The sequence below is a fragment of the Zalophus californianus genome, chromosome 6, assembly GCF_009762305.2.
Source record: "Zalophus californianus isolate mZalCal1 chromosome 6, mZalCal1.pri.v2, whole genome shotgun sequence".
NCBI classification, from domain to species: domain Eukaryota; kingdom Metazoa; phylum Chordata; class Mammalia; order Carnivora; family Otariidae; genus Zalophus; species Zalophus californianus.
The window spans coordinates 121499941-121516107 of NC_045600.1; the positions used below are offsets into that span (position 1 = coordinate 121499941).

Here is a 16167-nt window from a genome sequence, read left to right on the forward strand (position 1 = left end):
TGTAATTTTTTTCAGGTCTAATTTTTTGTTTTTTTGTTTTGGTTTGTTTTTTGGGTTTTTTGTTGTTGTTTTTCAAATGTCTTAGGTTACATTTTAAGGTTTCTAGCTCTTCCAAAATGTCTTTAGCTTCCTGATCATGGCAAGCATGGTAACTTAAAGTCCCTGTGAGCCTATCCTGTTCTTGTTTCTGTTGGTTCTTTTTGGATGATGTCTTATCTCTTCTTGTGCCTGCTTATCTTTGAGTATGTGTATGAAATTGTACTTGGAAATTTGTGTTTTTTTAATATTTATTTATTTGAGAGAGAGAGAGTGTGGGAGAGCACAAGTTGGGGGAGGGGGCAGAGGGAGAGAATAATCTTAAAGCAGGTTCCCCACTGAGCATAGAGCTCATGAAGGGCTCGATCCCATGACCCATGAGGTCATGACCTGAGCCAAAACCAAGAGTTGGATGCTTAACTGACTGAGCCACCCAAGAGCTCTGGAAATTTGTTTTTTAAATAATTTGAAACCTAGGATTACTTTTTTTTCATTAAGAAAGAACTTTATTTTGTTCAGTATCTGGAGGTTCTAGCGATCTAGAATCACTTTAATCCAATTTTGAGGGTTAAGATAGTCTGTGTTTAAGCTGGGTGGCAGTGTCTTTGTGGCTCAGTTGTTCATGGTCCCCTAAAAAGACACAGCTGTTTATCAGGCCTTTCTGTTTGTGAGTTCAATGGGAGGCAAAATAAGAACCCTTCAAAGATGTCTGTGTCTTAATTCCCTGAACCTGATAATAGGTAATGTTATGTGACAAAGGGAAATATAATTAAGGTGGTTGATTAGCTGTCCTTGAGGTAGATTATTCCTAATTATCCTGAATTATTGAGGCTTTATAAGTGAAAAAGGGAAGCAGGAGAAAGAGTACACAATGATGCAGTATGGGAAAGCCTTGTTTTCCCTGATGCTAACTTTGAAAATGGAAGGAAACCATGAGGCAGGAATATGGGCAGCCTCTAGAAGCTGGAAAAAGCAAGGCAATGGATTCTTTCCTGGAACCTCCAGGAGGAATTTAGCCCTGCGACACTTTGTTTTTAGCCCAGTGAGACCTATTTCCAAGCTTTGACCTCCAGAACTGTAACATAACACATTTATGTCATTTTAAGCCACCAAGTTTATGGTAATTTTATTATGGCAGCAATAGGAAACTAATTTAGGTTCTAAACTCCAACACTGGCTCCTCTAGTTTTGCTCGATTTCTCAACTACCTCTTTCAGAAACTGTAGACTCCTGTGAGGGAAAAGAGGCCCCAAAGACCAGTCTCAGCTCCCTGGACTTTTTGTCTTTACTAGATCTTGGTTTGACTATTCTTTACCTTCTGGTTAAATCGCTGGTACCTTTGTTCAGGTGTTTCTAATATTTCCCCAATGTTTCTTTTTGCCCTCAACCTGATGTTTGGTCCCAGTTGCCTTAGTCCTTAATGCTGGACAGTCTTCCTTTTGAATCCAAGGACTGAGCTAGTCTGGTTGTGTGTTAGCATTCACAGTTCTGCTGCCATTTTGGTCTCAGAGCCATTCCCTGGGGTAATGCAAGAACTTCTTCACTGACCTCTTCTTTTTTAAGTCCTCCATCCTGATTTTATTCTAACACTAGCAGGACGACTTCTTCCTACGTGGGAACCACTGGGACTGCCCTCAGAGGTCACTTCATTATAGATGTCGCTAGTTCTTTCTGTGCTGCCTGGTGAGAGGAGAGCACCTTATCTACAGTTAGGATATCTGTCTAGTGATCCCCAAAACTTGTTGGGTCTATACCCACAGCCCTCTTTGCTCACTCCATCATGCCCACCTGTGGTGCTGGAAGAGAGACAAAGAGGTTCATGGCTGTGAGACAGACAGGCTGACTTGTAATGTGGCCGTGCTCCTTAGCTCAGCAGCATTGCTGTAGAAGTGTTTCATACAGTGGCACCTTGTTGGATTAAGTACAGATTCTTTTAAGAGGGCTGTTTTAAAATACAGCCCTTGTTTAGGTTTTGAAGTTGGTTTTCTATAAAACAACTCCTATTGCTTGCTGTCTGGATGCATAGCCTGTCCTTAGATACTCCTTCTTTGATAAAAGAAAAAGTTGGAGCTCTGTTGGCAATCACAGCCCATGAAGGCAGCACGGAACATTTGTAGCTGCGAGGGAAAGAAAGGCTTTTGATCTTGAGAATTTAGGCTCAAACCCAGCACTCTAGGCCTTTGAATTTTGCCACCATCTAAACTAACGCTTGGAGGCTTTTTGAGTATGAAACAGCAAGGAGGCAAGGGAACAAAGGATGAAAAGGCAAGGAAAGGAAGGCAGGGGTTGCTCCTCCATTTTCAAGCCAGAGTCAATGAGGGCAAGGCTGGCTTTCTGCTTTCAAACAAAGAGAGGTCCACCTGATCCTTGTACTTAGGACAGGAAATTTTGCATTAGAAAAAGAAGGCAGCAAATTAGATACCCCTTGATCAGTGTTTCTATGAGCTGTCAAAGGCTTTGAGCTTCCAGAAGCCTCCTGTAAGGCTTGCTGAGGCCGTTATGCCCCTCCCATGGTCCTGGCTAGCTTTGTTTCCCTGGGGATGACCGTGGCATCAGGGAGGAGTATGGCACTCACAGAAACCATCATGAGCTGTACTACATGCCATCCAGTGCTTCCTCATGGGCTGCAGCACCAACCTACGTAAGCACTTAGGTCATGTTGGATATTATAATCACATCTATGGCAACTATAGAGTGAATAGTTATATAAATGTGTTTTGTGATCATTTGTATCAGGGCATAAACTCCTAGTGTAACGCTGAATCTATGAAAGTGATTAGAAAAAAGATTAATTTGATTTAAGGCTCCTTATATTTTTTAAAGATTTTATTTATTTATTTGAGAGAGAGAAAATGAGAAATAGAGAGCACGAGAGGGAAGAGGGTCAGAGGGAGAAGCAGACTCCCTGCTGAGCAGGGAGCCCGATGTGGGACTCGATCCCGGGACTCCAGGATCATGGCCTGAGCTGAAGGCAGTCGCTTAACCAACTGAGCCACCCAGGCGCCCAAGGCTCCTTATATGTTTGACTTCTCCTGCTACCAGTACCAGAATGCCTACAGTTTCATTCAGGTTTTTATTTTTTGATTGATTGAGTACTGACTGTGTGCCGGGGACACATTCGTGGACAAGACGGACTATTACTTTCCCATTTCAGGTTAACTATATGAAAATATTGATTTGGCAATACAATCTTTGCAGTAAATAAGTAAATTTATTCATTTATTTGTTCATTTGCTTGTGTAGTATTAGGCTATCTGCCCTCCTTTGAATACCCACAGCACTGAAAAGTCATGTGGTAAATATAAATTGGATTAAAAATGCACAACAAAGGGGTTCGAGTATAATTATTCCATTAATTTAGGTTAAAATGCTTTGCCTAAGTTAATTCAGATATCGTTCACCCTTTGTTAATAAATAAGCAGCTAGATTAGAGGCCGTGAAAAAAATTCTTTTACATTGCTACTAAGTGAAATGCACTTGCACCGAAGAGGGACTGGGTTTCTGAAACACCGAGAAGCCCTACCAGCCCCCTCGACAGTCCTTTTTGTCTCAGCACCAGGTGAGAGAACACCTAGCAGGCAGAGGTTCTAGACCACAAGAGCCCAGCATGGAGCTCTAGGTCTGTTTGGAAGCTTACGTTATATGAGATCCTTGCAAAATAAGCACCCATCACCCTGGGCCATGCGTGCACCAGGCTCTGTGCTGGTCTCCAAGGCATAGAGCTCCTGTTCTCAGGGAACCAGAAGTCGGTGAAACAAGAATGAAGCCAGCAAGTTCGCAGCAGTTTCACCTGCCTGTCCTACCAAGGGCAAGGGGCTGTCACTTCTTGAAATGCAGGAGGCAGTTAGCCAGGGTGGGAGGGCAAAGGAAACCATGCAGAAAGGTCTGAGCCTGACATTCCAAGTAGCAGGAATAGGAGGTGGGGGAGTGGCAGCCAACCTTGGGAAGAGCCTGGCTGCTACACTGGGATGTGAATTTCATCCTGTATGGCAGCAGCTAATACAGGGTAATCAGCCTTTGTAAAATTTTTTTGTAAAGATTTATTTATTTTATATATAGAGAGAGCATGAGTACATGCTAGCTGTGGGGGGGAGGGGCAGAGGGAGAGGGAAAGAAGCAGACTCCCATTTAGCAGGGAGCCCAATTTGGGGCTCAATCTCACAACCCTGATATTATGACCTGAGCTGAAATTAAGAGTTGGATGCTCAACCAACTGAGCCATCCAGATGGCCGCGGTCATCAGCCTTTGAAGGCCGATGTAGGGTGGTGATGTTGAGGCTGGAAGTAGAGGGGAAACCCTGAGTCCCTTGTGACTAGTTGCATCATGACAGGTGACACAAAGGACATTTTCAGGACAGGGTCCCAGGTGCAGAGGACAGAAGGAGCATGTTTGTTTTCTTTGTCTTGTCAATTTTTGCTGGGCTTCTCTCACCAGGCTTCTCTGGGACCATGTCATCCAGAGACCAGGACAGACAGCTTCACTCTGAAATCTCTACATGTAGAGCTGCTGGGGTCTCTGGAAGCATGTGCTTATCCTATTTTCAAAAAGTGTAAACTGGTTCACTTCACTCTTCTTATGATAAAAAATAATGGTGTCTACTTTAATGGACTGAAAATGTCCTTTTAGATATCACTGTTTTTGTTTTAGGTTGGAGGAAGTGCACTTTCACTTTTACTAAATAGTTATTAGCAATTCGTTTAATGCAAATGTGAAATATAAGATTGGTAACAGACTCTTCCCTGTGAATCAAGCCTTCATTCAGTAAACAGTCTCAGTACTGCTCAGTTAGACATCATGCCTCCCCCATGTGATTGAACAGGGGGCATGCACCTGCATAGCTACGTGTTCTACCTGGAGGGGGTGCTGAGCATGAGGGGTGATCAGCACTGGGCATCTGAAGGAGGGACCATCTGCTGCAGTGACTTGGCTCATTAGGCTCTTGGCTGCTGCAGTTTCTAACAAAAATGCAAGTTCAGGGGCAGAGCTCTCTCCTGTGTCACTGCCCTGCCTCTTCCTTTTCATGTAATAAGATCGAATCACTTTGTCCAGAGAAGCTGGAGAAATATTCAGAGTATAGCTGCAGAAAGTATTGCCAATAAGGTACTTGTTTGGACATGCCTGCTCTGCAGTGAGTGATGTCATCAGCTGCGCTTGGCCCAAGATGCTTGGTGTGCTGTGGCGGTTGCTGCAGAGGGCCGGCAGCTTCACTTAGAGGGCCTACATGTGTGAGAGCACTCTCAAGAGGTACTGCTGCTTCTGCAGCAACTCCCAGTCCTGAGGCTGTCACAAGCATGGGCGTGAATTAAACCCCCCTCTGCATTCTGTGGATTGGTGGATTCATAGAGGTCCAGAGACCTCAGAGATCCAAGTCTAAAAGCTCTCTCTTGCCTTGCTCATATTTATTAAACTTCAAATCCCAAGTCTCCTGATTTGTTTTTACTCCATTTTTGGGTGAACTCTGCTATAACTCCACATCCACAGGCATTGCTGAAGATGGGAAGGGTGTAGGTACCAATAATCAGACGAGGATATATTTAATAGGAAGCATGTTTTTAAAAACATTAAAACTTAAAAACATGTTTAATATCTTTGAAATTTTCTGTAGAATTATACACTTTCTGGCTTATATATGGTAACAGTATCATCATCTCCTGTTAAAGTAGGATAATCTTAGTGTCAGTGGCTGAGCTGGATGTCTTAGAGGCTGAGGAACTGCTATCAGTTACTTAAAGGCCTCCTGACCTTGGGCATGACTTTAGGCATGGTCCTTAATCACCCTAAATTAAAGGTAGCATGAAAACCAACCCTGCCCTGAATGGTGGTGAATAGCACTTAGCACAAGGCCTGGCATTTAGCAAACTATCAAAAAATAGTAATTGGTGACAGTGATGCAGGTGATGCAGTAGAGTGGTGCCCCCAGGAATTACTTATGCATGCGTGGTGCTTTCTGATTTGTATTGAAATCCCTGGTTTTCCGGGCTATGTTCTACTTGATGAGTAATTTGTTTCTTCACACTCAGTTCTCAATGTATGTAACTTTTTTTGTTGTGGTAAAATATATATAGCACACAATTTACCATTTTAACCATTTTTTTTTCATTTTAACCATTTTTAAGTGTACAGTTCTGTGACATTAATTTTATTCACATTGTTGTGTAACCATTATTATCATCTACCTCCCTCCAGAATTTTTTTCATCTTCCGCAAGAGGAAGTGCCTTTTTTTTTTTTTTTAATGGAGTTAGCAACCTCAGAATGGAAGGGTGGGTTGGGGTCCTGTAACTCTGTCCATGCTCCAGGAGGCAGGTTTGGCAAAAGTTTGGCTGATGATGGTGTTGAGGGCATGACCTTGAAGCCAGTTTAGAATGAAGCAGATGGGTAGGTAGATGAGTGGACGGAGAGATAAATATATTTCTTAAATGGCGTATTATTATATTGTCAGTTTATATAGAAACAATCAATCAATGTATGTAGAATTTTCCCATCCAAAATTTCTGCATGTGAAACCTTTTCTAAATGAGAAACTCAAAGATGGTCTCTGCATTAGTTTGCTAGAGCTGCTATAACAAAATACCACAGTCTAAGTGGCTTAAACAACAGAAATTCACTTTCTCACAGTTCTGGAAGCTGGATGTCCAGACCAATGTCTCCACAGGGTCGGTTTCTTCTCAGAAACCCTTCCTTGGCTTGTAGACGGCCATCTCTTCCCTTTTTCTTTTTATGATTGTCCTTTGGTGTGTGTCTATATCCAAATTTCCTCTTATAAGGATACCAGTCAAATTGTATTAGAGCTTACCCTAATGACTTCATTTTAACTTAACTTAATTATCTCTTTAAAGATCCCGTGTGGTCACATTATGAGGTTCTGGGGGTTAGGACTTCAACATATGGATTCTGGGGCATGGGGTGGGTGTGGGGTGGTTACACAATTCAGTTATAACAGTCTCTGAAGATCCCTCTGATTCTAAAAATCCTCAAAATTCTCCCCAATTCCAGATGAAGCAGATGAAACCAGGCAACCTGTGCCCTGGACGTGCACATTCCCCAAGGAACATGGTTATTGATAGAATGGTACGAATGCAGCACTGGAGTCCAGAGACGGAATGTCCTACCATTTCTGAGCCATTCGCATTACATTTTTCTTAGAGAGAAAGAATAACAAACAGAGACAGAGTATTTTAAGTGCACCCTCCTTGTCTGCCAAGAATAATCCTGGTGTGCTGTGGAACTCAGTCCCTTCATGGCTACCCTGGATGCTGCATCTGCTGATGTCTGCCTTGGAAAAGGCGACCAACTGGCTCCAAGATACTTCACATGGCTTTAAATGAACACAGGGCAGCTTGAAACATGGCCTCACTCTAGAAATAGAGCCAGAGGCCATTTCAGTCCAAGGGGAACAGGGCTGATGGCTAATTAAACTTCAGGAAGAGGCTTTTATTTTTTTTAATTTTTTAAAGATTTTATTTATTTATTTGACAGAGAGAGACACAGCGAGAGAGCGAGCACAAGCAGGGGGAGTGGGAGAGGGAGAAGCAGGCTCCCTGCTGAGCAAGGAGCCCGATGAGGGACTCGATCCCAGGACCCTGGAATCATGACCTGAGCTGAAGGCAGAATTGAGCTACTATTATCCAATGAGTTCTCTTTTTAATGTGCACGATGCACTCGAAAACAGTAAGAACTGATGTTTGAGTAATTACCTTTATGGCTGTATTCTGTGCTGGAAACTACATTGTTGTGTTAGAGTCATAATCACCTGGGGTGGTGTTAACAGCGTTTATGCCTTTGCTATAATTTTTAACCACTTGCACTTTTTGTGTGATGATTTACTTGTGTGAGCAAAGACAGTTCAACTTTTCACCATGTTGTGACTCTTGGTAGAGAAAAAAAGAATGACAAGCCTGAGCAATGAGAGCTGATTAAAAAAAAAAAAAATCCATTAATGATAGTTATTTATACTAAAGGTCTATTCCCTGCATTTCCCTCCCATTTTTCTTCCTCCCCTCCTCCTTTCTTCTCCCTTCCCTCTCTCCACTCCTGATCTGGTCATATGGTTTATGGCAGTGTTACATCTCTCAGTGGCAGAATTCTCAATGAGAGATTTTGTGGTGAGCTGTCATTTTTCAAGTAGAATAATGAAGAAATTGTTGGCTTACCCATCGGCTATTTAAATGTATTTCATTAAATATCTGTGCAAAATTTTTAGTGCACATTGAGGAAATGTCATTTTGTTATAAGTTCCTATTTTCCAGATGGAATTTGCTTCTCTAATCTGTTTAGGAAATTGGAAGGTGCTGGTCTGTTTCAAAAAATTCATTCATCCCTTTCAATCATTAGTGGCTTCCTTTGTTGTTATCTCATATTCTCTTATTTTCATTAGAGCTATAATCCTTTCCAGCTCACTTACTCACCAGTACTGTTCTACTAATTGCTATTCATTCTACAATCATCAGTTATCATTCAGTATAAAAGTGAGAAAGCATGAGCTAAGCGCTCTGTGAGCATTGGTATTCTGCAGAGGTTTCTGGGCAGACTACTTCCATGAAATTTCCCTACCTCACGTAGATGTGAGACAGAAGAGCAAGTGCCTTTTAGAATGGAACAGTCAGAACCCAAATTTCTCTAATGTATGCGTGCTCTTATTTTAGGTAACCGAATTCAATCCTTTGATGTTCACCAGCGTAATCGAGTGTGAGAAGCCAAACAACGACCTGACTAGGTTTCGTGGTTGCATGTGAGTATTGTACATATGCCTGAGCTTGCTGTTCTGTCACGCACAGTTCAAAAATACACATTTAATATTTTTTGCCCAATGTGTAGCCTTTTAGGAATGTTGCCCATATCTGAGCCTTCTTGGTTCTTATGGGACCGGTTTGTAAGATCCTGTCAGCAGTAGAAACTTGCCCACACTGCCTATGATGAATAATTACTGCCTTTCCTTCCTCTAGCTGGCCTGGGTAGGGTGAGAGGAACAAGGGAAGTATGGTGCACTGCACATGGCCCCATTAAATGGAAGCATGGGGGCCACCCAGGAGGAGCCTGGCTGGGCAGCTCATTCATTCATTCACTTAGGTACTCAGTCACTGACTATTTGTTGAGCCTCTGCTGCATGATAGCCCTGTTGAGGGCTCTGAGAGTGATGCTGTGAAATGACTAGTAAAAAAAAAAAAAAAAAAATACTACCTTCATGTTTATTTCATTCTAGTTTGGGGAAAAGAGAGACAATAAACAAACAAAAAAATAAGTACAGTATATAACGTGTCAAATAGTTCAATCCCTTGCTCCAAAAGGGAAAGACAAAAAAGGTGGGTAAATGACAGGATTGGCATGTGTTGTACTTGCTGAAGCTGGGCTGTGGGTACGTGGGAAATATTTGCTAGTCTCTCTACTTTCATGTTCATTCAGAAATTTCAATAATAATAATTTGTGTATGTGTGTGTAGTCGGTTGGCTCGGGGGGAAAAATGGCAGAGGAGAGGGAGTGTCAGCATGGAGTTGATGAGTTGGATGCCACAGCTGTTGGGGGCAGCCTCACAGAGAATGAATGTGATGTGTGTGCAAGAATATGGAGGACTTTAGGTTTGGCCTACCCTGACTCGCTGGTTGGCCTCTTGGGGCCTTAGTCTGCTCTCCCAGACTTGGGTCTCCTGTGTGGAGAATTTGGGGCCTTCTCTCTGCTGGCTTTCCTGCCTGAGGTGCGAGCTGACCGGTCTAACTGCTTTGTGGTCCAGGCACAGCGTGGCCCCACAGACACGTGGGGGTAAGGCAGGGTGCTCTGCTTCTGGAAGTGGGCTCCATTTCCAAGACCTCTCAGCGTATGTTTGAATCTTCGGGTTCACTGACACATCCAGCATTGTTGAGTGTGCCCACGCACAGTAGACTTCCTGTCATACTGCGGGGTGATCAATGAATGAAAAGTTTTAATAGTAAACGGTGAAATGTGGGTGCTGCCAAGAGAGGACCCAGTCACACACCAAAATTGCTGATCCATGTCTGAAGATCAGAATTTGGAAAATGTTAGGTCACCCCTTAAAGGAACCAATTAAAAGAAGATAAAATTCATTAAGAAAAATGTTAAAATGTAGTATGTAAAATTTAGAGGGAGAATACTCAACTACTCATATATAACTTGGCTGCTGTGGATTTTCCACCCTCCCATGGCCCCCTGGGCCGTCTTCTGTAGGCCCACTGATCCATTGTCCCCTGGACTTCACACATGGCACCATTCTCAGCACCCCTGTGAATCTCCATGGCCACATCAGCTAAATGGAGCAGATGCTGGGTTTCCAAAGACCCTGAAATAACCACCTTGAAGGGTGGTGAAGGCATCCTCTAGGGAGAATAGTCTATGCACATTCTTGCTCATAGGGTAATTTTGGAGGGCCAACTCTACCAAAGAAAAAGCGTAGACATCCTTTACCAAAGACTGTACTCCTCTCTTATGGTCTGTCTTCTCTTCTGTGAGGGTTCCTCCAAAGCCCCTGAAAGATGCAGGACTCCTGTGCTCTGATGACTATTCTCACACTTTTTGCCTGCTCTTGAATTGGATTAACACTGAAGGGGATTCAACCCTAAGTCAGCAGGTGTCAGTCCTGCCCTCTAGGAACTACTTTCATCATAGGCATATTAAAAAAGTCCAGCTTCGTGCTGAGGCTGGCAAGCTCTGGAGCCCACACTTTCTAGCTAGATAAACTTGGGCAATCTGCTTAACTTTATTCATCTGTATAATGGGGAGGATCACGGGAGCCCCCTCAAGTCCTTGGGGCAAAGTTTAATCAGTTTAATACCAGAAAGCTTTCAGAAGGGTGCTTTATAAATATTTGCCACTATTACGGTCATTGCTGCTATTGTTAATATTACTTTTACAGATAATACCACAGAGCATGGAGATGAAAGGATCAGGAGAGAAGTATAAGTGAGAACACGAATGTATCCAGGGGAAGAGGTCCAGTTGGAGAGGGAGGGTGATTTGTCTTCAGTGTGTATATTAGGAAAAGCCATAGAAGGAAGGGAATGGTGTTTTGAGATTTCCTGAATTTGAGGAGCTGGCAAGTGCCTCAGGTGGAGTGAATGTGTGCCAGAACTTCAGGGGAGTAGGAGCTAAAGATGAAGATTTGAGGACCCTCTGCCCAGAGGTCATGTATGAAGTCAGGGAAAGGGCCTGGGAACATGAAACAGAGGGCTAGGGAGGAAAGGAAAGTAATAAAGACAGAACAACCTCACAGTCAGGACCGAGCATCCTTGGGTGTGATAGGGGTGTGGTTCCATGGGCAATGTACAATGGTGGAGGCAGAACAGGGACATTCAGGAAAGATCTGCATGCCACACTCCAGGGGCAGCCCAAGGAACGGGAGGGCCACACCATCGGAGTGTAGATGCAGAGGGGCAGAGTCCAGATTGCAGGAGATAGAAGGAGAATTATATTTTTCCACTACTCTTTCTAGAAACATGTCTTAAAAAGGAGGAACAGGGCCAGAGATAAAAGCCTCAAAGAAAGGGGAAGGACTTTTATTAGGAAAAGAGAAGATAACAAAAAGCCAGGCTGGTGGAGATCTCCATGTGGGCAATGCTGACTTTCAGGTTGTGGGAAGTTGGTGATCAATGAGGGGTAGCATCCCTTGGTTCTTTGCTCACCCGCAGCACCTGCACCACCTCCATGCCCAACCCTCAGCTGACTTGGCCCCCCAGCCACTTCTTTCTTTGGAAGATGGCTGCTTGAGTGGGCGTCAGTTTGGCCCACAGCCAGCCAGGCTTACTCACCTTCTCCAACAAATGTTCCTAACATGAGTGACCTCACTGGCCCATCTCCCAAGAAAGAAAGGAAAGAAGGGCAACACCCTGCTGCATGAATCTTTCCCCACTCTGCTTTCTAGTTTTGCCATGCTTTCTCCTTACTTTCTCCAACAAATTGTCCTGCACTGAGGCTCACCTCTGAGCCTGGTCCCAAATCCTGCTAGTCTAGGTGCTGCCAGTTCAGGCCAGTGCATACCTAGACTGTTGTTTAATTGTGATTTACCATTTCTACCAAGCCAGGTATTTTGGATTGGTCACTGGAAGATCAGGGTGCCGATGGGCCTCTCTCCCAGCAGGCCAACTCAGGCAGGGTCTCTGGAGTGGGGCACAGGTGACTGTGTATTAAAGTTTCTCCCTCTGGTGCCTCTGTGGTGCAACCAGCATGCGCAGCCCTGCCCCCCAGCCAGGCTGAAGTGCTCCAGGAAGAGTGAAGGGAGTGGAGGGCAGGTAACTGGAGTGTCAGGGGAGGGGCCTGTTCCTCCCCTGAGAGAAGGGAGAACCCAGTTCCCATACTGGTCCTTATGCTCAGGGCTGGGCCTAACTTGGGTGATAGATCTGCAGTTCAGACCCAGGGAGCAGATCAGCAGCCAGTTCCCTGGTTTGCTGGCTTGCTGGATTTCATTATCTGCTGAGGATGGCCTCCCTTTAGCCTTGACTCAGCTCTGTGTCAGCAGCCTTGACCTGCTGCTCTGTAGCCTCACTCCAGCCGGGGAGCCCAGGCCAAGCCCAGCTGCCATTTATACCAGCAATACCAGTTTCACTCATATTTGGACCAGCCAATCTGAACTCAAAACTTCAGCCATTTGCACTTAAAGAGACCTAAGCTTGGGTTTACAACAAAAAGACCCAAGTCTGAATTCTAGCTTTGCCCACTCACTGGGCAAATTATTCTGCATTTCTGAATGTGGCTTCCTCCTAATGCTGGAAATAACAGTGGCTGACATGAGAATGGAGGAAAAGAGTATGGGTGAAGCATAAGGTGAATTATTTTTTTCTTTTTTTTAACTGTTTTTATTAGTATACAGGTAAGAAAATACAGAAACTCTAAGATAAGCTTAAAATATCCCAACAAAAAGTAAGATCATGTATTTTGAAATTAAGAAAGAAAGAAATTCACTGTGTGCAGGGCAACAATTCAAATAATCTTTTAACTATCTGTGAAGGAAGCATGAGGTGAATTAGAACACGTCATGCAAGAGAGTGGTGTTAGCCATGGTATGTGATTCCACTGCGATGAAATGTCTTCACTAGGAATGTTTTTAGAGATAGAAAGTACATTAGTGATTGCCAGGGTTTAGGAGTGGAAGGGGAATGGGGGTGACTGCCAGTGGGTATGGGGTTTCTTTTTGGGGTGATGAATATGTTCTAAAATTAGCTGGTAGTGATAGCTGCACAACTCCGTGAATATACAAAAAACAAAAAAACAAAAACAAAATGCTTAACCATACACTTTAAACGGGTCAATTTTATGGTAAGTGAAATGTATTTCAAGCTGTTAAAATTTTAAAAAAAAAGTGTTAGGAGCTTCATTATTCAAGTGAGCATCAACCTTAATCCTCACTGTTGTTTAATACAATCCCACAGTTAAAAACTAATGAAATCCTGTTCTTCACCCCTACGGGTGCCCTCTCCCTGCCCTAAGGCACTGCAGCCCAGAGAGACCCCTGTGAATGGATACCAGCTCAGTGGCCAAGTGCCCCAGCAGCTCAGGGCACCTTGTTCAGCTGTGCTCAGCCAATGTCATGGCATATGGTGGGTGACCTTTGAAGCCACCAATCAAACACTTTCATTTGCCTTTAGGAATAAAGCAGAGAGGTTGGTTGGTTTAGTCTGGTGTAAAATTCCATTTCAAATTGTAAACCCAGGTTCCATTTCTGATCCCAAAGTCTTCCACAGAGTAAGTCCTGAGCTCCCTCCCTGCATGCTGCAGAGCCTTATATGACCACATAGGGCTGGAAACCTGCCATTGCAAACCTGGGCATGCTTGTTGGGGTAGCCTCCCTGCCCTGCAGATGACACGATCCATCACCACTGTCACCCTGTAAGAGGTAGAATCAGAACCTGTTGTAGGAGAGCCCTCATGGGCCCTCACTCCTCCAGCCCAGTGTCTGGACAGAGCTATGTGTGGGCTTATGTCCAAGATGTACTCACTACCAATGACCAGGCATTAAGATGAACTATAACTGTACCAAATGGATTCATTAAAACTGGAAAATAATTATTTTACCTTGACACCTTTAATTGACATATTTACATCTCAAGAAAATCCATTGTCACAAAACACACAATTGGGTTATTTCTACACTTAGGTTAGATAAACAAAAACCTGAGCAACTATTATCTTAAAGAAAATTCTGCCCAGGGTTTGGCCATGGAAGGAATTATCTATTATTTCTTTCTCCCTACCTCTGTGACTCAGAGTTCCCTTCGGCCACAGATCTGACACTCAAATTCACTTAAGTGGAGGGCGGTCTTTTTGCTAACGTCATTTGAAACAGGAGTGGGTGGAGCCATGAGAGTTCATAGCAGCTGAGCTGTCACCACCGTGAGGCCCAATGGTCCCAGGGCAGGAGTGGCCACCTGGACTCATGTCAAGAGGGTCACCTGGAGAGCCTCCTAGCCTTGGTCTAGGGACATTCCCAACCCAGGATTCACTCCTCAAAAGGAGCCAAGGAATGAGCTCCTCATCCTCCCTTGCCTGTGTTCACTCCCCTGTCCTTCTGACATAACCATTGGATGGACCCAACCTAAAGTTGAGGGCAAGGCAGCCTCCAGCATCTGCCAGGCTCTGAGGTAGACATCAGCAATGCTGAACAGAATAAGATTTGAGGAGCTCATATTTAGAAGTGGACACAAACAAGGAGGCATCAAAGAATACTGCAGAGTTTCCTGGCTGCAGGGCCTGGGGAGCTTAACCCAGAGAACCTTCCTGAAGGCTATAAATGTGAGTCCAGGCTAGCAGGCCATGCTCCTCCAGGCTAACCAGCTACATGGGTATGAGAGGCAGCATGGGTAGAAGGATGTGCACTGTGAGGTGGCTGGAGCCCAAAGCCTGGATAAGAAGGGCCCACAAAGGTGCTGCAGAATTGGCTGGGACATGTATGTCAAGCATGAAGAAGTAAGGCATTCACAGGATGCACCCAGGAGAAAGCAAAGTTCAGATGCACACACTGAAAGGTTGCCCTGGTGACTGTGTGAGAAATGGATAGGAGGGACCAAGGCTGGTGGCATCCAGGCCAGCAAGGGGTATGTTACAGGCTCTAAGCAGAGAAATCCTGAAAGCCTGAATTAGGGCGGTGATGCACAGATGGAGGGAGAAGGAGGTGGATTCAAGAAATAACCAGTGAGGAGGGTAAAATTAAGGACTGCAATTTGAGTGGGTGTAAAAATGAGGGAGGAGGGGTCAAGAAGGGCACACGAGGATGCTAGTCAGGTGACCAGAGTGAGGGTGGACCACTATCTGGGGTGGAGCAGGGAGGAGGGCCCAGGTGCTGGGGAAGGAAAGAACTGCTGGCTGCTGTCCAAGGTCCCTGAACTCGCACCCTACTGCCCGTGGCCCTGGGGGCAACTGGGCAGCAGCAAGTACACCTTGCATCTAGGTGTTTGAACTGATGGATTGCTACCCTGTTGCTGGTCCCTGTCAGCACCTTCATATGCTCAGAGGAATGAGCCTTGATGCGCAAAACTCATTATGAACAGCAAGTGCTCATAGGGAGACACGACATCTCTTGACATCTCCTGAGCAAGAGCAGTCTGCCGAATGCTCGTGAGCCGAACTCTGCCATTTCCCCAGGAGCCTACACGTGGCCCTTCCCAGTGCACAGGACATTCTCACCAAAGAGCTCTCTCATCATGCTTGTACTTTGGAACAGTTTTGATTTAGAAGAGATTGGTTTGATGAGTCAGGAGCCCAGGAGGCTTGAACTAGAGGCTTAGATGAAATGTTTAAGGATGTGTCAGTTCGTTCAGGCTTACCATAGACCAGGCAGCTTGGACAACAGAAATTTATTATCTCGCATTTCTGGAGGCTGGAAGTCTGAGGTCACAGTGTCAGCGGGACTGGTTTCTCCTGAGGTCTCTCTCCTTGACGTGTGAATGGTCTTCTTCTTCCTGTGTCTTCACGTGGTCTTAACCTCTACGTTTGTCTATCTCTGTGTCCAAATTTCTCTTTATAAGGACACCAGTCACAGGGGTAGAGCTCATCTGTATGACCTCATTTTTTAAAAAGATTTTATTTATTTATTTGACAGAGACACAGCGAGAGAGGGAACACAAGCAGGGGGAGTGGGAGAGGGAGAAGCAGAATCCCCACTGAGCAGGGAGCCAGATTTGGGGCTCTATC

General features: G+C 44.5%; 1 protein-coding gene across 1 annotated transcript in view; it reads left to right on the forward strand.

Annotated features, from left to right (window-relative positions):
- The window catches only part of ATP10A (ATPase phospholipid transporting 10A (putative)), a 205873-nt gene that overhangs the window by 126273 nt on the left and 63433 nt on the right, over positions 1-16167 (forward strand). The window contains 1 exon segment of the mRNA XM_027571792.2: positions 8682-8767. Coding sequence (XP_027427593.1) covers positions 8682-8767 — 86 coding nt within the window.